This window comes from Bos grunniens, chromosome 7 (genome assembly GCF_055505025.1).
Source record: "Bos grunniens cultivar Pamir isolate PY7600 chromosome 7, Bosgru_T2T1.0, whole genome shotgun sequence".
Taxonomy (NCBI): domain Eukaryota; kingdom Metazoa; phylum Chordata; class Mammalia; order Artiodactyla; family Bovidae; genus Bos; species Bos grunniens.
The window spans coordinates 102,108,388-102,132,538 of record NC_141171.1 but is presented as its reverse complement, the minus strand read 5'-3'; the positions used below and the strand labels follow the sequence as shown (position 1 = coordinate 102,132,538).

General features: G+C 39.2%; 2 protein-coding genes and 1 pseudogene across 10 annotated transcripts in view; 2 read left to right on the top strand and 1 right to left on the bottom strand.

The window, feature by feature from the left end:
• PPIP5K2 (diphosphoinositol pentakisphosphate kinase 2) overlaps window positions 1–5,729 on the bottom strand; it is a 109,889-nt gene extending 104,160 nt beyond the window's left edge. Inside the window, exon 1 of the mRNA XM_086413298.1 lies at window positions 5,526–5,729. The gene's annotated coding sequence lies outside the window, so the exon portion shown is untranslated. The remainder of the gene's footprint in view (window positions 1–5,525) is intronic.
• GIN1 (gypsy retrotransposon integrase 1) overlaps window positions 1–11,961 on the top strand; it is a 29,890-nt gene extending 17,929 nt beyond the window's left edge. For 4 of the 8 annotated variants that reach the window (XR_015168360.1, XM_086413320.1, XM_086413322.1 and 1 more), the window contains exons 5-8: window positions 3,282–3,473; window positions 3,563–3,659; window positions 4,186–4,471; window positions 11,274–11,961. Coding sequence is in view for 7 of the 8 variants with exons in the window: in XM_086413320.1 (XP_086269446.1) it covers window positions 3,334–3,473; window positions 3,563–3,659; window positions 4,186–4,471; window positions 11,274–11,548 (798 nt within the window). In the remaining variant the exon portion in view is untranslated. Of the gene's footprint in view, window positions 1–3,281; window positions 3,474–3,562; window positions 3,737–4,185; window positions 4,472–11,273 lie in introns of all 8 variants that reach the window. The other 4 variants (XM_086413317.1, XM_086413316.1, XM_086413315.1 and 1 more) reach the window with 1 other exon arrangement.
• A 567-nt stretch (window positions 11,962–12,528) lies between these two features.
• On the top strand, window positions 12,529–22,860 carry LOC147370049 (large ribosomal subunit protein uL18 pseudogene; annotated as a pseudogene). Its single transcript, XR_015168352.1, has one exon. The product of XR_015168352.1 is annotated as a large ribosomal subunit protein uL18 pseudogene (transcript).
• Window positions 22,861–24,151: the final 1,291 nt, after the last annotated feature.

Below are 24,151 nucleotides of genomic sequence, written 5' to 3'. Positions count from 1 at the left end.
ACACTAGTAAAGTAATGCTCCAAATTCTCCAAGCCAGGCTTCAGCAATATGTGAACTGTGAACTTCCTGATTTCCTGATGTTCAAGCTGGTTTTAGAAAAGGCAGAGGAACCAGAGATCAAATTGCCAACATCCACTGGATCATGGAAAAAGCAAGAGAGTTCCAGAAAAACATCTGTTTCTGCTTTATTGACTATGCCAAAGCCTTTGACTGTGTGGATCACAATAAACTGTGGACAATTAAGAAAGAGATGGGAATACCAGACCACCTGACCTGCCTCTTGAGAAATCTGTATGCAGGTCAGGAAGCATGGAACAACAGACTGGTTCCAGATAGGAAAAGGAGTCCATCAAGGCTGTATATTGTCACCCTGCTTATTTAACTTATATGCACAGTACATCATGAGAAACGCTGGACTGGAAGAAACACAAGCTGGAATCAAGATTGCCGGGAGAAATATCACTAACGTCAGATATGCAGATGACGCCACCCTTATGGCAGAAAGTGAAGAGGAACTCAAAAGCCTCTTGATGAAAGTGAAAGTGGAGAGTGAAAAAGTTGGCTTAAAGCTCAACATTCAGAAAATGAAGATCATGGCATCCGGTCCCATCACTTCATGGGAAATAGATGGGGAAACAGTGGAAACAGTGTCAGACTTTATTTTTCTGGGCTCCAAAAATCACTGCAGATGGTGACTGCAGCCATGAAATTAAAAGACGCTTGCTCCTTGGAAGGAAAGTGATGACCAACCTAGATAGTATATTGAAAAGCAGAGACATTACTTTGCCAACAAAGGTTCGTCTAGTCAAGGCTATGGTTTTTCCTGTGGTCATGTATGGATGTGAGAGTTGGACTGTGAAGAAGGCTGAGCACTGAAGAATTGATGCTTTTGAACTGTGGTGTTGGAGAAGACTTGAGAGTCCCTTGGACTGCAAGGAGATCCAACCAGTCCATTCTGAAGAAGATCAGCCCTGGGATTTCTTTGGAAGGAATGATGCTAAAGCTGAAACTCCAGTACTTTGGCCACCTCATGCAAAGAGTTGACTCATTGGAAAAGACTCTGATGCTGGGAGGGATTGGGGGCAGGAGGAGAAGGGGACAACAGAGGATGAGATGGCTGCATGGCATCACTGACTCAATGGCCGTGAGTCTGGGTGAACTCCGGGAGATGGTGATGGACAGTGAGGCCTGGCGTGCTGCGATTCATGGGGTTGCAAAGAGTCGGACACGACTGAGCGACTGAACTGAAAATAGCCAAAACATAAAGGCCAAGAAACAGGCCAACAAAAATAATGCAGATTCATGCAGGAAAGTGTTACTGCCTTTATTATAAAAGATTCAAACAAAAAACTGAGTCAGTGACAGAAATGTAATTCACAAGAGGGAATAAAAATATGAAAAAAGATTCAAACCGAATAATAATGAGTAAGGCACTCATTTTTTGTTTATCCATATCAATAAAAATAGTAATAATAACAAAAATATCAAGTCGACTATAGATCAGAGAATGCGATGGCACCCCACTCCAATAATCTTGCCTGGAAAATCCCATGGACGGAGGAGCCTGGTAGGCTGCACACACATGCATGCATATGTTTTCTGGTTAGATTAAAAATCTGGGTAAAAGATTTTATTACATATATTATACATACATATTTTGTGTGTATAACTATGTAAAAAATATATGGAATCTAGAAAGTGGTATTGATGAATCTGTCTGTAGGGCAGCAGTAGAGACAGAGACATCGAGGACAGACTTGTAGACACAGCAGGGGAGGGAGAGAGCGGGGATTGATTGATAAGAGTAGCACTGAAACAACACACTGCCACACGTGAAACACACACATTGCCACACGTAAGACACAGTGGGAATTTGCTGTGTGACGCAGGGAGCTCAGCCTGGGGCACTCACACCCGTGAGGGGTGGGATGGGCTGGGAAGTGGGAAGGAGTTTCAGGAGGGCGGGGACATATGTATACTCATATGTATACTGATTCATGCTGATGTATGGCAGAAACCAAGACAACACTGTAAAGCAGTTATTCTCCAATTAAAAATAAATACATTAAAAAATTTTTTTTTAGAAAATTAAAAAAAAATGTAAAGAAGCTAAAACAAAAATTTGTATGGTTAACCATACAAGTTGTATGGGGTTTTTAAGAGCAATGAGGTTACAGATTTGTTTTTTAAATTTTTCAGTTTGTGTTATCATTATATTATGTTATTATCAGTTTGTGTTTCAGTATGTGTTATCATTATTAGCTTAGTGATTAAAATATGCATAACCATCTGTTGTTTTGTGATTGGTGCTCAGCAATAACTAGTTCTCCTAGCCTTCCAAATAGGCTGTCCTAGCCTCTTGCAGGTGAGTAAACCCAAGTAGCACTTTTGGCCAGAGAAACTAAATGAATGAACGTGTGACACTTTCAACCCAAAGTATTGAAAACCTCATGCTCAATTCTTCATTCTTCCAGTCTTATTCTTTCTCTGGAGAATCAACTGAATATTTCAGGTGTGACCCTAAGCGATAGTGGATTTTCTCTTATCCGGGATTGTTGAGGTACCTGGGGGAGGCCAGTTGCTTTGGAGAGACACCCTGGCCTGTAGCTGGCCTTGTCCTAGCAAGTAGTAAAATTTCTGAGTTGAACCCCTGAGCCTTGATTGGGTTTTGTAACTTGCCTACCTTGACTAAGGTAGCAGTCATCTGCAAAATAAGGAATGACAATATTAGAGCTTTTGTTTATTTTTTCCATCCAATAAGAAAGAAATGAAGCTTTTACTAATATGTATAAATTGATAATAGCCTCCTGAATCAACAAAGCAGAAGACTGTGTGTTGCACATGGTATGGAAATGTATCTTGGGAGAAAAGTGAGAATCTGCAACATGTGGGAGTCCATAGTGGCCCCTCACTCATTTTTTGCTTTCCTGACAGTAATCTAGTTTCTAGATATTGTCCAGTTTTCACCAAACTACCCTTCATGGAATGGGCTTCCCAGGCTCGGCGGTAAATGCAGGTTTGATCCATGGATCGGGAAGATCCCCTGGAGAAGGGAAATGGCAACCCACTCCAGTATTCTTGCCTGAGAAATCCATGGACAGAGGAGCCTAGTGGGGCTATGGTCCATGGGATGGCAGAAGAGTTGGACACGACTTAGCCACTGACACAGCAAACAAATGGTCAAGGAAAAGGCAAGATTTAAATTCTTTTGAAACCTTTCCATCAAGGGAAAAATAAAATACAGACTTTTAAAGTCACTGTTGTTTTTATGTATTTTTCAGATCAATGTAGAGCTATGTGAATTGTTTGGCACAAAGCAAATTGTTATTTCTCATGCCTCCCAAACAATTAATCCAGCTGAAAGTACACCTAGCACTATCAAAACCTTTCTTTCCAAACATTGTGTGGACTACCCAAACGACTGGGATGACCACCTGCCAGCTGTTTCATTCGCCTTCAACGTCACTCACTTGGTATGTATCTGTTTATAATTCAGTACTTTTGAGTTATGATTATCTCTTGGCTGCATGTTTTATTACAAATTGTTTATTTTTCTTGACAGGAACCTACTAAAAATACACCATATTTTCAAATGTTTAATCGAAATCCTTACATGCCTGAATCTTCAGATATTCGTGAAGTGGATGGTGATAATACAAGTATGTTTGCCAAAATTCTAGATGCAATTAAAGAAGCTGATAAAATAATGGAGAATAAGACAACTTCAGTGGGCCAGGTGATTCTAATAGAAAAAAAACTATAAAGTCTATAAAATGATACAAAAAAGTTTTTTCAGTATATATACACACACACATACATATGATACACACTGAAACCAAATTTTTTCTATTGAATTCTGCATGTCTTGATTAAACTGTGTTTATTAGCTATGAAATTCTGAGAGACATTAATAGGACCATGTGTTTTGGAATGAAGGTGCAGCTGAATTCAAACCCCTGGTCTTGCTTCCCAGTTGTTTAACTTGGGCCTGTTACTTCCTCTCATATTACTTTATTTTCTTTATAAAGTTGGGGTAATACTGATTTTGAAATACTATTTTAAAAAATTAAGTGGGATTCTTCCGTAGCTTTTAGTAGCATCTCAGTAATATTTTTGTTATAATATTATCTGTATTTGCCTTCAAGAAACTATAGCTGTTTCATCCTTTTTTTTTAATACTTGCAGATGGAGAACAACAATTGTAATGAACTAAATAAAAGCAAAATCATTGTTAAAAAGAAACCGAAGCAACTAAATCCATTTCATCTGAAAGTGGGTCATGAAGTGTTAAGGCAGAGGAAAAACTGGTGGAAGGATGGTCGCTTCCGGTCTGAATGGGTCGGCCCTTGTGTCATAGACTACATTACGGAGAACGGGGGCGCTGTTCTGCGAGACAGCTCTGGGGCTAGACTTAAACGACCTATCAAGATGTCCCACCTGAAGCCCTATGTCAGAGAATCGGGTGAACAAGGTAAACATCTGTCACCTCTCTACATTTGTACTTTCTTTGAATGAAAAGAGAAGTTAAATTATAAGAAATCTCTCCTCCTCCTCCCTGCCTTTCCTTTGGTTAGGTTTTATTTTCCCTTTTCATTCTTATAAAATTTTGTACAATGTTGGAGCCCAAAGAGTGTTTTTTTAATTAACATATGGTTTCTGAAGCTGTCAGGTTTGTAAGGGATTTTATTTTGATGTCTAGTATACTTTCCACACACTTCTCCCCACCGTTCATGTGCAGGACACTGGACATCTTTCATAGAGGGAAGAATTATGTGTTCATTATTTGCACTTTCAGAATATTTTGTCACTCTTAGCATGACATGATAGTAGCTAAGATAAATAATGCCAAAACAAACACTATCTGGAATTCTGTTGTGAGATAAATACATTAGGGGACATTTAAAAATGTGATTGATTTTTAATGTTGAATCTTAAAACGGCCATGGTAAATGCAGGGGAAGGTGAGTGAGAGGTTCTGAGAATGATGCGCTATTATAAGAGGTGAACAGCACCCTAGATGATGCTACTTGCTCCACAATGTGAATCTGAATAGTTAAGATATCCTGATCTTCTCTAATACTTTCTTTCATGGACTAGAGCTAATTGATATGGCTTTCAGTTTAAATCCTACTTTATTGAAGCTTTTATTTTGTCCTATAGTATCTGCTTTCTAGACTTTCTTTGAGGTAGGTAACTGAAAGGGAATAAATTGGTATCTTAGCTAGTTACTTTTGTTTTTTCTGTAAAGAAAGATAAAATAATTCAAAATTTTTTGAATCTGAGTAACAATTAACAAAGATACAATTTAGTGCCTTTTAAAACAGTATAAAAACTGTGTTATTTAACAGTCTTAAGTAAATAATAAATAATAATTAAAAAATAATGATAATAGATGACCCTCTCTTAGGATATGAAGCCCTTGAGGCTGCTCAACTGTTTCTGATCTGGGTCACAACTCTCATGTTAAAAGCTCTTAGTACCTTTCTTTCTGCTTGTGACAGAACCAGTTGCTCTAGTAAACTTACCTTGGACCATTCCAACTCAGAAAGCTCCCAGCACCTTCGTTCTCTGTTAGAAGAAGCACTTTTATTCCTTGTGCCTTCTCAGTTCTAAGCTACCCTTTATGATTTCTTCCTTCTGCCAGTTAAGTAGGAACAAAAGATTATAAGGTGCAGGTTGTCCTTTCTTCCGATTTTCCCTTCAATCCTTGGTGTTCAGGACTTGATTCCTTCTAATGTGTTAACCTTCCTAAATTAATGCAAAACCTCTGTTTAAAATGTTACTGCATCAGGATCTGTTTCACCATTTTGTAACTTGCTCTTGCCAAAGCATTTCTTAAGGAGACCTAACGTTCTGCTACAACTGAATATTTCAGAATCCAGCTGAATAGAACAATTTCTAAACAAGCAATACAATTTTTGCTTCATGCTTAAATTCTCTACAGATTCTTCTTCAGTAATACAAGGGAAATTGCAAAATTAGTTCTAGTGTACATATAAGGAACCTGAGATTGATGGGTAAAATTGTTTTTCTTATTAATCAAAAGAAGTACTAATCCAGCTGAAGTCTGGTTCTTGTTTACTCTGATCGGTTTTTGTGTATTTCTCTTATTTGTAGAAATTCAGAACAAGTGTGATTGCTATCACCTTTTCCTTTGGTAGCACATATTTTCCTGAAAATCTTCACCTCAAAAGCTGATTTTAAAGTCTTTGAATTAAATTTAAATATAATGCCTCTGAGTAGTCATCCCATTCTTTTGACATAAATTTGAACATAGTGTAGCCAAAAGGACTATGAATTTGTCTGCACTGTTGCTCTTACCAGCCTCGAGATGTCGTAACTGCAGTAAAGCTCACCAGCCGGAACAGACATGCTTCTGTTGCCAACTTCTCATCCATACCGAGAGGGGGCACATTCAGTACTAGGCTGGCAGTGTTTCTTATTGCTGTTTTAAGCAGGCCTGTGTGTCTGTCTGTCTAGTTCAGTTCCAGGCACCTTTTCAAGACTATTTTAACAAATTTTATGCCATACCATCGTGTCTGTTCATAGTCATAATGTTTTCCTTTGAGTGGAAAAATGTTATTGACTCCCCATTATTGTATGTGACATAGATTTTGAGTAATTTTGTTTTGATTGGGAATTATCGTGATCAGTATGTGTCTGCCTCCCCTAAAGGCCCTGGTCTGATTGCCCCTCACAGTTTGAGAAATGGTTTTTATTCTTTAATAAGTTTCCCATTGCTGCCATAACAATTTACCACAAATTTAGTGGCTTAAAACACTTACTGTCTCACAGTTCTATACTTAGAAATCTGGTATAGATCTCAGTGGGCTACAGTAAGGCATGGCAGGGCTGTGTTCTTTTCTGGAGGCTCAAGAGGGTTGTTTTGTGCATTTTCCACCTTCTAGAGGGTGCTCAGATCACTTGACTTGTGGTCCTCTTCCTGTCTTAAAAGCCAGCAGTGGGGTAGAGTTCTTCTCACATTATATCACTCCAGCCTCCTATTCTTCCTTCATCCTCTGTGTTTCAGGACACCTGTGCTTGGGCCCATCCTGATAATCCAAGATATCCTCTCTACTTTAAGGTTGATTGGTCAGTTGGTTAGCAACCTTAATTCCATCACTACCCTAATCCTCCTTTACCATGTTAGGTAACCTAATCACAAGGTAAATGAATTAGTACATAGCTACCATTAGGGGTCCACTATTCTGCCTAACAGGAGAAGGAAATGGCAACCCACTCCAGTATTCTCGCCTAGAGAATCCCGTGGACAGAGGAGCCTGGTGTCCATAGGGTCACACAGAGTCGGACACGAATGAAGCAACTTAGCAGCAGCAGCAGCAGCAGCAGCATTCTGCCTAACACAGTTATGGTCTGCACTCATAATAGAAAACAGAGCTTAGTCCCTATATTAAATAAAGTTTGACTTTATTGTTAATGCACAGTCATCTGTTGGTATCCATAGGGAATCAGTTCCAGGACCCCTGTGGATACCAAAATCCACATGTGCCCGGGTCCCTTGTATGAAATGGCCCTGTTCTTCCCCACCTCCACATCCGTGGTGCAAACTCTGGGGTATGAACACCAACTGTAGTTCCTGCACAGCGCCTCCCTTTGACTTCTTAGTTATGTCATCTCAAAATAAGAATCATTCAGTTCTCTGTTAGTACTGGTTTATCTACTACAATAATTAAGTAGTATCAAACTACAGTTATTTATTTTATCATGAGAAAAGCACTAGTATAGCAACACATCATGCTAGTTTTAGGATATCAGACCATGTATAGGATTAGTCAAGACACTTCATTTCAGAATGAGAAAATTGTCATGAAACCTTATATTTTTTCTATTTGAAAAAATAAGTTAATCCAAATCACTGAGACTTTTCTGAGGCCTTGGTTTTAATACGTGGTTTTAATTTTTCTCCTTAGGGAAATTTTAATATTCTTACCTCACTTTGTTTTTTACTCTAATACTAAATAAGGAAAAGTATGTCAAAACTGCTGATAATACCTTCTTGACATGTCTTGAAAATACCTCTCCTTCTGAGAAACTAAAGACTTAATCAGTCAGTCTGGTCAAAACTGAAATAATGCTTTCATCAAGCATTTATATTAGTAACTAAATCAATAGAATGAGAAAATAAAAATTAGGTAAATTCTGTCATGTCATGTGACTGAGTAGACTAGTCCTTTAATATGGTTTTGTTTATGTCTCTTTATAATGGGGGCAAAAACTTATCTTGTTCTTTTCTTTATCCGTAACTCAGGATTATTCTAGATTAGTACTAATAGATATATAATGAAAAAACTATGTAATATATAATTTAAAATTTTCTAGTAACCATGTTAAAAAAAGTAGGTGAAAATAATTTGTTATATATTTTATAATAATCCAATATATCTAAAATAGTATTATTTCAGCATTCATGTAAGGCCTCAAAAATCTCTTTCTGGTAAATCTTTGGTAATCTTTTTTGAAGTTAAAGAACATTTCTGTTGGCTGTACTAGGTTTAGAACAAAGTAGGATGGAAACATATTTGACCTTTCCAAATGAATGAGAATTGTTTTTTCTGTACAAAGGCAACTTGAAATCTCCAGAGTAGTTTTCCATTCCATATAGAGTAACTTTTGTAGACTTTGCTGAATATAATCCTGATTAGCTGCAGTTTTGTCTCACTAAGTTACTTTAAAGCTTACTTAAGAAAGTGTGTGTATACATTCAGATGTAGATTGGTTACTTACATTTGGAAGATCTTGTCTTTTACAAACAAGTGAGGTTGGTCAAGTCCTTTTGTTTCAAGGTCTGTGTAACTAGGAGATGCTTACACTCAAGGTCTTTGAATGCATTTTCAGGAAATCAAAGGGATAACTTCTAAAAACTTTGCATCTATCCATAGTTTCCCTGTTGATACATGTTTACTGGACATATTTTTCTATAGTAGACCTGCTTTATCTGTATGGAAAAACATTTTGAGACAGAAAACTTCCTTCGTCAAAGATCTCTGCAGAGATCCAGTTAGGAAATACTTAACATGCTTATAGTAACCGCCCTCACTGTACCTTGTGGCGTTGTGCCCGGGGCTCTGAAACCCTCCAAGACTTATTAGACAGGTGTCATCAGCAGGTGTCATTCTTACCCCGCCTAACCTTCCAAGTAACTACCTAGCTTTCTCTGATATTAACAGACTAAAAGCAAACTTTGATGTTGAACCTCTAGAACACATTCTAAAGGTGTTTCAATTTCACTGATCCTTTTTTCCTCTTTCCTGCTACTGTTGAGCATAGCACATCTCCTGGGTTGCGTGATTTTTTTTTATCTTTCAGAATTGTTCTCTTGTTCAGCATTTCATTGCCTACTAACATAGAAAAATCATTTTGTTATCACCTTCAATTATCCATACTTTTATTTCCATCATAATTATGTGTATCTTAACAGCATTTTCAATGTAATTACTGCTTTTGCATTAATAAGAATTGGTGAGGTTAAACTTAGAAAACCTCTTAAAACTAAAATATCAGGTACACTTTCCCTAATGAAGAAGTAAATGGGCAAAACTAAATGTCCATACAAGCCCAAGTCTACTTACGCCACCTGTTAGGAAAGAGCATAGCTTTGTTTGATCTTTTGATGTTTGTAAATTTAAAGTTCATAAATGTGTGACTTACAGGGTTGGAATAGATTCAGTTAGCTTTTCACATACTCAGTTCAGTTCAGTTCAGTCACTTAGTCGTGTCTGACTCTTTGCAACGCCATGGACTGCAGCATGCCAGGCCTCCCTGTCCATTGCCAACTCCCCAGAGTTTACTCAAACTCATGTCCATTGAGTCGGTGATGCCATGTAACCATCTCATCCTCTGTCATCCCTTTCTCCTCCGCCTTCGATCTTTCTCAGCATCAGGGTCTTTTCAAATGGTCAGCTTTTTGCATCAGGTAGCCAAAGTATTGGAGTTTCAGCTTCAGCATCAGTCCTTCCAGTATTAGTATGAGGATAAGTATGGTGGAATCATGTTCTGGGATATATTAGCACATTTATCTGCTTTGAGAAACTTTCATTGATCTTTAGTCTAAATGAGCTATTAATGTTCCTTTTGCTCTTTCTTGAACTTAAAATTTGAGGGTTCTTTAAGCTATTAAAATCTTTAAGAGATTCTGTTAATGTTTTGGGAGAAAATTCAAAAAGAGATGACAGGGGTCCAGGAAGCTAATCAGTGGTAGTGGAATAGTTCCTTGTTGTAATGAATTAAAATACTATGTAGGGTAGAATTCTTTTATCTACATTAACCTTTGTTTATAAAGATTCTGCTGCTTTGCCATCTGTTTAACCCTCATTTTAAACATTTTTTTTCCCTTACAGTGAAGATAAATTTGCTGAAAATAGAATAAAATACTGAGAAGGAAAATTCCTTGTCAGTATTTTAGTATGGATTTAGCTATACCTCGAAAGTTCATGAGCATTTTAATATTAAATTAGACCTAAGTAAGCTAATTCACCTGATCCATTGTAGCCTGCCTACTTTCGTATACCTCTTATATAAACCTGATTCTAGGAACTTTATCTTCATTGTAGTTTAATCACTTCATAGTGTGACAATTTGATGTTATTGTCCTAATATGAATTCTATAAAGATTAAAGAATTACCTAAAGTTGTAAATATAAGGATTTAACAATTCCATTTGTTAGTGTATCTTTCAGGACCCCATAAATGCATCCAGAAATGCTTTGAGATATATATTAAGGATATCATCAACATCAAAAATATAGTTTAGAACTTTTGTTTTTAACCTATACCATGATTCTCAGCCCTTTCCACCCCCTCACTTACACCTACCAAAGACATATCAAGAGAATACTCTGTAATGGCCTATAGGGAAAAGAACCCCAAACAAGTTGGGTGTATGTATATGTATATAACAGGTTCACTTCGCTGTGCACCTGAAACTAACACAACATTGTAAATCAATTGTACCACAATAAAAAAATTTTTAACTTGTAAAAAAAAAACCCATCCCTTTATATTATTCCTATTTTTTTAAAAAAGTCTGGCTTTCCTTGATCTCTCCTGAATTCTGTATGTATGAGCCGTCAAATTCATATATCATTTTATTCATTCTTCGACGTGTACTTATTTAGGAGATATGAGAACCCATCAGAAATTAATCTTGATAGTTAATTTGTATTACTTGCGATTTTATTCCTTATTTTATATTATTTCATTTGAATGTGGTTTAATTATAGTTCTAAAAGGCAAACTTGTGTTCCTTCTTTCAGATAGTCTCCATCTCTTACACGGTTCAGTGGTGGCGGATCATGACTATGTTGGAATGCCCGAGCTGCCAGTTGGAGCATACCAAGCAAGTATTCTGGTGGAAGATGCGGCTATTGGAGTAGACGACAGTGAGTTACTGACGTCAAGCAAGGATCGTGAACTATTAGAATACAGAAATGCCAAAATCTCTCCATTGATGGAAGATCATAATGCTCTTGAAAAGCAGACTTTTAGTCTCTTGGACTCTTCAAACCAAGTCCTTGAGTACTTAACTTAATAAACACAAAAATTCATTTAAAGTGCTATTTAGAGAATACATCACCTTGAATCTTATCTTTTCCATTCAAAAAGATTACATAGAAAAAGTATCTTGACAAACTCTTAATGACTAAATCCTGAAGGTTTATTTTGTAATTATTTATCTGAAGTTGTTCTTTTGTATATATATATGGATATATATATATTTAGGCAAAGGAAGCATGTAATATATGGATATTATTTTTTCTTCTACAAACACAACAGGCAAAGCATGCTTGCTTCTTAGGAAGTAAACTAAATTCCAACTCAAAACTTTGGTATTGTTACCATGTTTTCAGTTTCAACTTTTTTTAAAATATTCCCCCCTTTTAAAAACTGTTTGAACTACCTAGAACCGCATTAATAAATATTTATTGAATGTGTTAAATGAAACCTATTCCTGTGTCACTGAAACATCTAAAAATATTGTAGTTACTTAATGGGCTCCTACAGTGTATTGGTAAGTTCACCTTATAGACAGGCTAAGGATTAGGATCTGAAGCTATATATTGGATTGAAAATGTGTGCATTTCCATAGTATATATTAAAATCAAAACCATCCATGAATAAATTTTTTTCTGCAGTCTTAAAAAAGTAAATTATAAAATAACTGATATTAAAGATTTTAAACTATAATTTCTATAATAGTTGCTGCTACTGCTGCTGGATCCAATGATCCAGCTGCTGCTGCTGCTGCTAAGTCACTTCAGTCATGTCCGACTCTGCACAACCCCATAGACGGCAGCCCACCAGGCTCCTCCGTCCCTGGGATTCTCCAGGCAAGAACACTGGAGTGGGGTGCCATTGCCTTCTCCAATGATCCAGCAGAGGTTGGCAATTTGTTGTGTATGTGGCTTGTATGATCTATATTATAGATTATAAATCATATATGATCTATATATTACAGATCATACAAGCCATCTATATATTATAGATCATACAAGCCACATACACAACAAATTGCCAGCCTCTGCTGGATCACTGGAGAAGGCAATGGCACCCCATTCCAGTACTCTTGCCTGGAAAATCCCATGGACGGAGGAGCCTGGTAGGCTGCAGTCCATGGGGTCGCTAAGAGTCGGACACGACTGAGCAACTTCACTTTCACTTTTCACTTTCATGCACTGGAGAAGGAAATGGCAACCCACTCCAGTATTCTTGCCTGGAGAATCCCAGGGACGGGGGAGCCTGGTGGGCTGCTGTCTGTGGAGTCACGCAGAGTCAGACACGACTGAAGCGACTTAGCAGCAGCAGCAGCAGCTGGATCATTGGAGAAGGCAATGGCACCCCACTCCAGTACTCTTGCCTGGAAAATCCCATGGGCGGAGGAGCCTAGTAAGCTGCAGTCCATGGGGTCCCTAAGAGTCGGACACGACTGAGTGACTTCACTTTCACTTTTCACTTTCATGCATTGGAGAAGGAAATGGCAACCCACTCCAGTGTTCTTGCCTGGAGAATCCCAGGGATGGTTGGCTGCCGTCTATGTGGTTGTGCAGAGTCGGACACGACTGAAGTGACTTAGCAGCAGCAGCAGCTGGATCATTGGAAAAGCAAGAGAGTTCCAGAGAAACACTTACTTATGCTTTATTGACTACACTAAAGCCTTTGACTGTGTGGATCAAACAAACTGTGAAAAATTCTGAAAGAGATGGGAATACCAGACCACCTGGCCTGCTTCCTGAGAAATCTGTATGCAGGTCAGGAAGCAATAGTTAGAACTGGACATGGAACAACAGACTGGTTCCAAATCGGGAAAGGAGTACGTCAAGGCTGTTTATTGTGACTGTACTTATTTAACTTATATGCAGAGTATATCATGAGAAACACTGGGCTGGATAAAGCACAAGCTGGAATCAAGATTTCCAGGAGAAATATCAATAACCTCAAGTATGCAGATAACACCACCCTTATGGCAGAAAGCAAAGAAGCACTAAAAAGCCCCTTTATGAAAGAGAAGAGTGAAAAAGTTGGCTTCAAAGTCAACATTCAGAAAACTAAGATCATAGCATCTGGTCCCATCACTTCATGGCAAATAGATGGGGAAACAGTGGAAACAGTGTCAGACTTTATTTTTTTGGGCTCCAAAATCACTGCAGATGGTGACTGCAGCCATGAAATGAAAAGACGCTTGCTCCTTGGAAGAAAAGTTATGACCAACCTAGACAGCATATTAAAAAGCAGAGACATTACTTTGCCAACAAAGGTCCATCTAGTCAAAGCTATGCTTTTTCCAGTAATCATGTATGAATGTGAGAGTTGGACTATAAAGAAAGCTGAGCACCAAAGAATGGATGCTTTTGAACTGTAGTGTTGGAGAAGCTTCTTGAGAGTCCTTTGGTCTGCAAGGAGATCCAACTAGTCCATCCTAAAGGAGATCAGTCCTGGGTGCTCATGGGAAGGACTGATGCTGAAGCTGAAACTCCAATACTGTGGCCACCTGATGCAAAGAACCGACTCATTGGAAAAGACCCTGATGCTGGGAAGGATTGAAGGTGGGAGGAGAAGGGGATGACAGAGGATGAGATGGTTGGATGGCATCACTGAGTCAATGGACATGAGTTTGAGTAAACTCTGGGAGTTGGTGATGGACAGGGAGGCCTGGCGTGCTGCAGTCCATGAGGTCACAAAAAGACACGACTGAGCGACTGAACTGAACTGAAAAGGAAAAATGATTAGAGGAAAGAAATCAAAGACTTCATCTTATATTACCGACCAAATAGATTCCACATAGAATTCCAGAAAGAAGCCTTAAGAAAACATAGTTGTCTCAAGTAGTGATTCTTGTCCTTCTCCCATTAGCAGAACAAAGTTGATGATGGAGTCATACTGAACTCCGTTTGGTAAATGTAAGTGGTCAAGTTTCCTTTTCTTAACTCAAATGAAGTGAACTTTTTTTTTCAATATCTGAGTAAATCTTTTTCCACTGTAACAGGGTAATTAGTAGTGAGTCATTTTAAATTACAGTTTCTAAACCTTTTTTTTCTTTTAGAATTCTGCCTCCGCTAAATACTTTCTCACACAGACCTTCATCCTGTGTGCACTGACATGCTGGGTTCCACTACACTCTGTCTACAAAGCACCCCAAATTCTTAGTGGCTTAAAACAAGACTTTTACTTCTTAGCCACCCTCTTGGTTCATTAAGGCTCCATTTTCATCCTCACTCCAGGATGCAGGCCGAAAGATACTGACTTCTGGAATACCCCCATCACCATGGCAAGGAGAGAGCATGGTGAACTGAACACTGGCTGTGAAAAGACTTGGGCATCCTTCTTACTCTCATCACAATGGTCAAACCTAGTCATGTACTGCTAGTGGGCACAGGTTTCTTTTTGTAGTGATAGCAGTGTTCTAAAGTTAATGGGTGATCGATATGTAACTGAAAATATTAAGATCCACTGAATTGTATACTTTAAAATGCTGAATTTTATGAGTTATATCTCAATACAATCGTTCTGTGTAAGAGTCTAAACAAAAGTTTAAAAAACAAAACCTAGCCACCTGCTGCTGCTGCTGCTGCTAAATCGCTTCAGTCGTGTCCGACTCTGTGTGACCCCACAGACGGAAGCCCACCAGGCTCCCCTGTCCCTGGGATTCTCCAGGCAAGAATACTGGAGTGGGTTTCCATTTCCTTCTCCAATGCATGAAAGTGAAGAGTGAAAGTGAAGTCACTCGGTTGTGTCCAACTTTTAGCGACCCCATGGACTGCAGCCCACCAGGCTCCTCCATCCATGGGATTTTCCAGGCAAGAGTATTGGAGTGGGGTGCCATTGAACCTAGCCACCTAGCCATGCCTAATTCAGTCCTATTGTATGCCTTGGAAGGAGGAAAACTAGGGTATTGGTGGATTGCTGCAATGACTGCCAAAACTCATCTTTTTTCCAGATTTTATTAAAGGCCATTTATACTGAAAGTTACTTTATTTCCTGATAGTGAATATAAGCTGTTCAAATAAAAATGCTGATTTTATTATTGAAACCTCAGAATTTGAATGTAGATTCCAAATATAGATATTAAATAAACAAATACACAGGAAATACCTACAAATTAGATACATACACATAATCTTATCCTAATGTTTACAGGGCCCTGTCAAGAGAGAAAATAGATTTTTACATACCATATACCTAAATATTTAGAAGTGATAAGTCAAGCTATTAAGCTGTTCCTACGTCAGCAAATATGCCTCAAGCTTCCTCGAATTCTTAGACTCCTTCAGCCTGACATGAGTAAGTAGCAAAGCAGGGATAGCTGGCCTCCGAGCATCCTTTGTCTCATCCTCCCTTTCCACCCTCCCCTGCTGTGCCTCTCCTCCATTTGAGCCCCTGCAGATGCAGCCTCGGACCGGCCCAAGCCTTTGCAGTGTGATCTCTGCCTCTGTCCACCCCCCAGAGGGAGGCCTTTGAAGAGGTTCTCCAGGTGGGAAAGGGGGAAAGGGGCACATCGCTGAGCCCTGTGAGCTTCTCACTCTAGTGGAGAGACACTGTCAAGGGGAATGGAGCACAGCCCTTAAGCCAAGAGCCCAGAGTGAGTCCCTCTTACCAGGATTTAAGGGAGTTGTTCTGTAAGCAGAGAGTAAAATTTTGACCAAAAACAATAGCACTGTCTTCATGAGGCTTTGTATGCCACCTTGTGGTGTTTTTTATGAACACTTGAAAACGTGATGTAGCAGGAAATGCTGAGTATACTAAAGAAAACTTTTGGAATGAAAGTAATTTCCTCACTTGAAACATTATTTTTAAATATCATAATAAACATTTCTAGTATAAAATTTTTCTTATATCACCATCTTTTAAAAAGGTAACTCATTAAGGTTTACAAAACAAAACTTACTAGTTATGAGATTCATTCATACCCTCAAAAAAGATATGTATTATGTCTGTGTGCTGTTCTGGCACTAAGGATAAATCAATGAGAAATCTCTCCACCTTCCTACACCTTGAAGTCCAATAGGATAGTGAAACAGTGACCTGTAGTTCTTAATGAATACATTTCTTTACTTATATCCAGTCTTAAAATCTCAATGATAGCCTTTTGCATAGACATCTTGTTTGGGACCCTTACCTTAAGCCTCTTCCACTTATTTTTGACTGTATAGAAAGTTCTAATAAGGTTTTGTTCAGAGGTCTGGAAAGGACTGGGCCATTTCCAGTTGGAGTTTCTAATCATGTTGATGAGTAATTAAACACCAAAATAAGCATTTAAGAAGCAAATTTTTTTTCCAAACTTTTATTTTCCACAGATGAATTTGTGATTGAGAGGGCAATGCCAGCTTTGTGCAGTGTTACAATTAAACAGGGAAAGGTCAATTCTGTGCCATCAAATGAAAAAGTATCTAAATTGGTAGCTTGCCCAGAGTGTGAGGACCAGATTGCCGGATTCTCCCGCTTCCTCTGATCCCTCCCTGTCCTCTTCACCCAACTTCTTCCTCACCCCCCAACACCACCTCCTTTGTGTACTCACGCAGAACTCATTAAGAAGTAAGGTGCGCTCGGTGCAGTGGACTTGCCTCGTCTGAGCATCTCATTGTCCGCGCTGTGCAGGTCCTTGCCAAGAGCAGAGTGAGCAGAGCCATCTCCTTGGGCCGGCAGGTAGCTAGAGGAGACCAGATAGCCAGTGACACCTTCGCTCACTCCTTACCTCCACATCCCAGTAGAGCTTCTGTTCTGATAAGAGGTCCCATGAAATGAAGAACAGAAGAGAAACTAAAGGGAACGGAGCCCGACTTCACTCCTTCCTGTGAATTATTTTGAAGTAGAAGTGAAGGGAAAAGTACTCACTGGAATGGTTCTTCCAGCATGCTTTCCTACTGCATTGTAACATGTAATCTATAGTCTCTGGGTTTCTGTGCTTTTACTCTTTCCCTTTAGAATTCCATCCTTACATATATAAATATATATATATACACATACATATATATACAATTCATTAAAAAAATTATGTGGTAAATAAACAGTGATGAAACCATCATAGTGGTGGTTATGTGACTTAGTCATAGCTAGAAGCAAGTCAGCAGCAAATCCGCCTCAAGTTTGAGAACAGGACTTCCATTGAATCCTCACTGATCACTAACTATGTTAATAATCACCCATTTTACCTGAGGTAGTTAATACCTGAGGTAGTTAGTTAAAAAGGTAATGACTTGTTTTTATGCAATATTAAAAAACCATAATATCCAGAATATATAAAAACTCCTATAACTCAATACACAAAAAGAACCCAATTTAAAAATGGGCAAAAGATTTGATTATACATTTTCTCAAAGATATGCAAATGAGATACCACGTCACACTCATTAGAACGGCTGTGATAGTTTTTAAAAAGAAATAGAAAATAACGAGTGTTGATGACACAATGTAGAGAAATTGCAGCCCTTGTACATTACTGGTAGGAATGTAAAAGTATAAAACGGTTCAGCCACTACGGGAAACTCTGTTTCTTCCTCAGAAACCTAAACACATACTTAGCATATGACCCAGCAATTCCGCTCCTGGGTATATACCCAAAGGAACTGAAAACAGGAACAGATAATTGCATGCCGATGTTTACTGTAGTATTATCCAATAGTCAAAAGGTAGAAACAATCCAAGTGTCCACTGACAGGTGAATGAGTAAAGAAAACATGGTATATACATGCAATGGAATATTATTCAGCCTTCAAAAGGAATGAAGTTCTGAATAATGCTACCACATGATTGCCCCTTGAAGAAATTATGCTAAGTGAAATATGTCAAATATAAAAGGAAAAATATTGCATCAGTTAAGTTCAGTCGCTCAGTCGTGTCCAACTCTTTGCAACCCCATGAATTGCAGCATGTCAGGCCTCCCTGTCCATCACCAACTCCTGGAGTTCACTCAGACTCAGGTCCCTCAGTGCTGCCATCCAACCGTCTCATCCACTGTCATCCCCTTCTCCTGCCCTCAATCTTTCCCAGCATCAGGGTCTTTTCAAATGAGTTAGCTCTTCGCATCAGGTGGCCAAAGTATTGGAGTCTCAGCTTCAACATCAGTCCTTCCAATGAATACCCAGGACTGATCTCCTTTAGGATGGGCTGGTTGGATCTCCTTGCAGTCCAACAGGTTCTCAAGAGTCTTCTCCATCACCACAGTTCAAAAGCATCAGTTCTTTGGCATTCAGCCTTCTTCACAGTCCAACTCTTACATCCATATGTCCACTGGAAAAACCATAGCCTTGACTGGACAGACCTTTGTTGGCAAAGTAATGTCTCTGCTTTTTAATATGCTGTCTGGGTTGGTCATAACTTTCCTTCCAAGGAGCAAGCATCTTTTAATTTCATGGCTGCAGTCACCATCCACAGTGATTTTGGAGCCCAGAAAAATAAAGTCTGACACTGTTTCCACTATTTCCCCATCTATTTCCCATGAAGTGATGGGACTAGACACCATGATCTTCATTTTCTGAATGTTGAGCTTTAAGCCAACTTTTTCACTCTCCTCTTTCACTTTCATCAAGAGGCTTTTGAGTTCCTCTTCACTTTCTGCCATAAGGGTGGTGTCATCTGCATATCTGAGGTTATTGATATGTCTCCCGGCAATCTTGACTCCAGCTTGTGCTTCTTCCAGCCCAGCGTTTCTCATGATGTACTGTGCATATAAGTTAAATAAGCAGGGTGACAATATACAGCCTTGACGTACTCCTTTTCCTATTTGGAACCAATCTGTTTTTCCATGTCCAGTTCTAACTGTTGCTTCCTAACCTGCATACATCATTCCACCTATATGAAATATCCAAAACAGGCGAATCCGTAGAGGTAGAAAGTAGATTAAGTGTTTACCAGGGCTTAGGGGAGAGGAAACGGGAGTTAATGCTTAATGGCTGCAAAGTTTCTGGCTGAAGTAATGACGATGTTTTGGGAATAGTGGTGATGACCGCACCACACTGAGAGTGCCATCAACGTCACTGACTGTAAATGGTGAAAATGGCAACTTTCATCTCATCTCTATTTTGCCATAATTTAGACAGATTAATAATGTAATATATCAAAAACTATTGAGTTACTCACTTAGGTGAATTGTATGATATGTGAGTTATATCTTAATAAAGTTGTTTTTAAAAGGTCATGGGATACAGCTTAAATTGTGCTTAGATGAAAATTTATGACCTATATACTTACTTAGAATTGATGCTTTTGAACTGTGGTGTTGGAGAAGACTCTTGAGAGTCCCTTGGACTGCAAGGAGATCCACCCAGTCCATCCAAAAGGAGATCAGTCCTGAATATTCATTGGAAGGACTGATGCTGAAGCTGAAACTCCAGTGCTTTGGCCCCCTGATGGGAAGAGCTGCCTCATTGGAGAAGACCCTGATGCTGGGAAGGATTGAGGGCAGGAGAAGGGGACGATAGAGGATGAGATGGTTGGATGGCATCACCAACTCAGTGGGCATGAGTTTGAGTAAACTCTGGGAGTTGGTGATGAACAGGGAGGCCTGGCGTGCTGCGTGCGGTTCATGGGGTTGCTAAGAGTCGGACACGACTGAGCAACTGAACCGAACTGACATACTTAAAGTTTACAAAGTAATGAGCTAGCATCCAATTTAATGTGGTATAAAAAGAACAAGTGACCAAGCCTAAAGAAAACAAGGTATGAAATCATGAACATGATAGAAATTAATGAAATAGAAATGTTTATAATGACAGGATGAACTGAACCAAAAGTTGCTTTTTTGAAGACACTAATAAATTGAGACAAATCTAGCAAGTTCTAATTTAAAAAGTAAACAATTTATAAATACAAAATATTAAAAGGGTCAGAATGCCATATAATGCAGATATTTAAAAGACAAATGATATTATAACTTAATCCGGATAACTTCAAAATCTTTATAAAGTTGATAAATTCTAGAAAAATTTAACCTGCAAATGTGGTTCAAGAAGAAATAAGCCAGCTCTTTGGCAAGCCGCAAACCCCAGGCTCTGTTCCACAGCATGGGGTTTGTTGAAGTTGTCAAGAATAAAGCCTACTTCAAGAGATACCACTGAAATTTAGAGGACGGCAAGAGGGCAAAACTGACGACTATACTCAGAAATGATTGGTAATCCAAGATAAAAATAAGTACAACACACTCAAATACAGAATGACAGTTCATGTAACCAACCAAGGTATCATTTGACAGATTACTTATACCAGTCTAAAAGGAGCTATACGAAGCTTATGCTCACGAACTCCCAAAATAAGGCGTGATGGTTGGTCTGACAAATAACCCTGCAGCATATTACACTGGCCTTCAGGCTTCTTAATAGGTTTCGTATCAGCAAGATTTATGAAGGCCAAGTCAAGGTGACTGTAGATGAATACAGTGTAGAAAGCCCTGGTGGTCAGCCAGGTGCCTTCACCTGTTATTTGGATGCAAGACTTGCCAGGTCTACCACTGGAAATAAAGTTGGGGACCCTCAAGGGAGCTGTCGATGGAGGCTTCTCTGTCCCTCACAGTACCACACGATTCCCTGGTTACGATTCAGGAAGCAAAGAACTCAGTGCTGAGGTTCACTGAAAGCTCACCATGGAGTAAAACATGGCAAATGACATGCATAGCCTGACTGAAGATGATGAGGATCCTTGTAAGGAACCATTCTCTCAATACCGAAAGGACTCTGTAACTCCAGACATGATGGAGGAGGCGTACAAGAAAGCTCATGCTGCAGTACAAGAGAAACCAGTGGATGAGAAGAAGCCTAGGAAAGAAGCAGAAAAGAAGCGGAACCATCCCGAAATGTCACTTGCCCAGAAGAAAGATTGGGTAGCTCAGAAGAAGGCAACCTTGTTTAGAGCTCAGAAACAGGCTGCTGAGAGTTAATACAGAAAACCACAATTTTCTATGAAGATATTTCAGATAAAGACAATAATAAACATATTGACCAAGCAAAAATAAGCCATGTGATTTTACCAAACATTTATAACAAAATTTAAGGAATATATAATTTTAATCTTATGCAAATTATTTTATGGGATAGAAACAGAAGTACTGCTCCTTATATCTTTGGCATGAGGGTGGCATAGTCTTAAAATCTGAAAAAGACGGGATGAGAAAGGAAAATAACAGGTCATTCTCTCGTGAACACGAATACAAAGATGTAAAAATAAATTAGCAAACTGACTCCAGTGACCTATAAAAACACACATCCTGACCAAACTGAGTGGATTCCCAAAATGCAAGTTTGATTTAACTAACAGCTGCATTTCTAAGAGACCTGGCCAAAAAATAGAAGAAATACACCCAATGTGTTAACGGAAGAAAATTTAAGGAACTTTTTAAAGATGAACAGAACCCACAATGAACAGTGGGACATCTGGTAACCAGAAATAGCCAGAAGCCTCTAGGCCTGAGGGGGCACAGAGTGGAAGTGCCCAGTGAGAGATGAATTCAGAGAAGAGAACTGAACCATCAGTGGCGGTCATCATAGAGAAAGGCAACCTCTGCCAGAACTGTACAAGTCAGAACTGCGACGACCACTGTCAGAACTGACCCCCGGAGAGGACCACCCTCCCATCTCAGGCTAGTGCCTCTCGTGTGTTGGTGCCCACCCTGCCCCCCAAGGGAAGTCAGTGGCAGGGAGCTTGGGGTTGGGATAAAAGCAGTAAAGCTCAGCCTCCTGGGGACCAGCGCTGAGAGGGCAGAGAACAGATGTGAGTGAGCGATTTGAGAAGCATCAGCAAAACCACATGATCAGATGTTAAAAAAAAAAAAAAAGGTCACTTAATCATCTAGTTCGGTGGCAAACATTTTCTGTAAAGGGCTTGGCTAGATAGTAAATACTTCTCAGCTTTGCAGGCTATACATTCTGCTGGAATCACAAAATTCTTCTGCTGTAGGAGGAGCAGTCATATATACATACCAAACAAAAGGCTGTATCTGTTTCACAGTAACATTTATGTACCCCTCACCCTGCAAAAAAATTGTGGACTGAATTCAGCCTGTGAGTCATAGTTTGTAGACCCTTTATCTAGTAGATACAGAGAAAGTATTTGCGCAATGTTAACAACCATGTGAAACAAATTCATGGCAAACTCAGAAGGGCATTCCCTTATCCTGATGAAGTATCAGTTCAGCTCAGTCGCTCAGTCATGTCCAACTCTTTGTGACCCCATGGAATGCAGCACGCCTAGGCCACCCTGTCCATCACCAACTCCCGGAGTTCACCCAAATCCACGTCTATTGAGTCGGTGATGCCATCCAACCATCTCATCCTCTGTTGTCCCCTTCTCCTCCTGCCTTCAGTCTTTCCCAGCATCAGGGTCTTTTACAATGAGTCAGCTCTTCGCATCAGGTGGCCAAAGTGTTGGAGTTTCAGCTTCAGCATCAGTCCTTCCAATGAACACCCAGGACTGATCTCCTTTAGGATGGACTGGTTGGATCTCCTTGCAGTCCAAGGGACTCTCAAGAGTCTTCTCCAACACCACAGTTCAAAAGCATCAATTCTTCGGCGCTCAGCTTTCTTCACAGTCCAACTCTCACATCTATCCATGACTACTGGAAAAACCAAAGCTTTGACTAGATGGATCTTTGTTGAAATCTAGATACAGTCAATAAATACATTAAAAGAAGTTCAACATTATTAATAGCCAGAAAAAAAATGCAAATTAGAACCATTATTAAAGATGATTTAAAACCTACAAGATTGGGATAGTTTAAAATACTGACATGGATGAGGACAGACAATACAATTATACATTATTGGTGAGTCTATAAATTGATCTAGCTATTTTGGAAAAACAATTTAGTATTATATAACAAAGCTGAAGATGCACAGGCCTACAATCCAGTAATTTTGCATCAGGAGCTGCGTTCAAGGAGGAATATTTGCAATAGCAAAACACTGGAAACAACAAGTATCTATCAACAGAATGAATAAGTGGATTGTGGCATACTCATACAATGAAATACTTCATAGCAGTGAAAATGAACAAATTACAGGCTAACATAAAAAAGCATGGAGGAAGTCAGGAACACAACATGGAGCAGAAAAATCAATGTGAAAAAGAGAGAGACATGGGTAAAGTTTTGAAGAAAGTGAGAAAGGGAGGCAATGCCTCTGGGGTGTGGGGGAGCATTCCAGAGGAGAAGAGCCAGCAAGTGCAAAGATGCTGAGGTGTTTGTGTTTGGGATAGTTTGTGTTTTGAGGGATAGTAAGGGGATAAGTTCTGAGTAAGGATACTTAGAACAGAGTAAGAGGAAGTATAATAAGAGGTCAGAGAGGCAAAGGGGTAGAATAAATTGTCTCACGACTTGTAGGTCACTGTATGGAGTCTGCTTTTTAGTTTGAATAATATGGTTGCTCACTGAAAGCATCTAACAAAAGTGACCCGATCTGACACGTGTTTCAGGTAATCACTTTGGAAGCTGGAATTAGAATGGACTGAGAAAGGGTGATGGAGGACTGGTTAGGAGACTGCTGCAATAATTCAAGTGAGAGATGACAACAGCTTTGGTAGCAATGGATGTGGTGAGAAATGCCTTATAGTATGTGTTATATTTTAAAGCTAGATTACCTGGAATTTGTTGACACTGAATGTAAGTATTTAAGGAAGACAGGAGTCTGTGATGATCTAAACTTTCTGGGTTTGT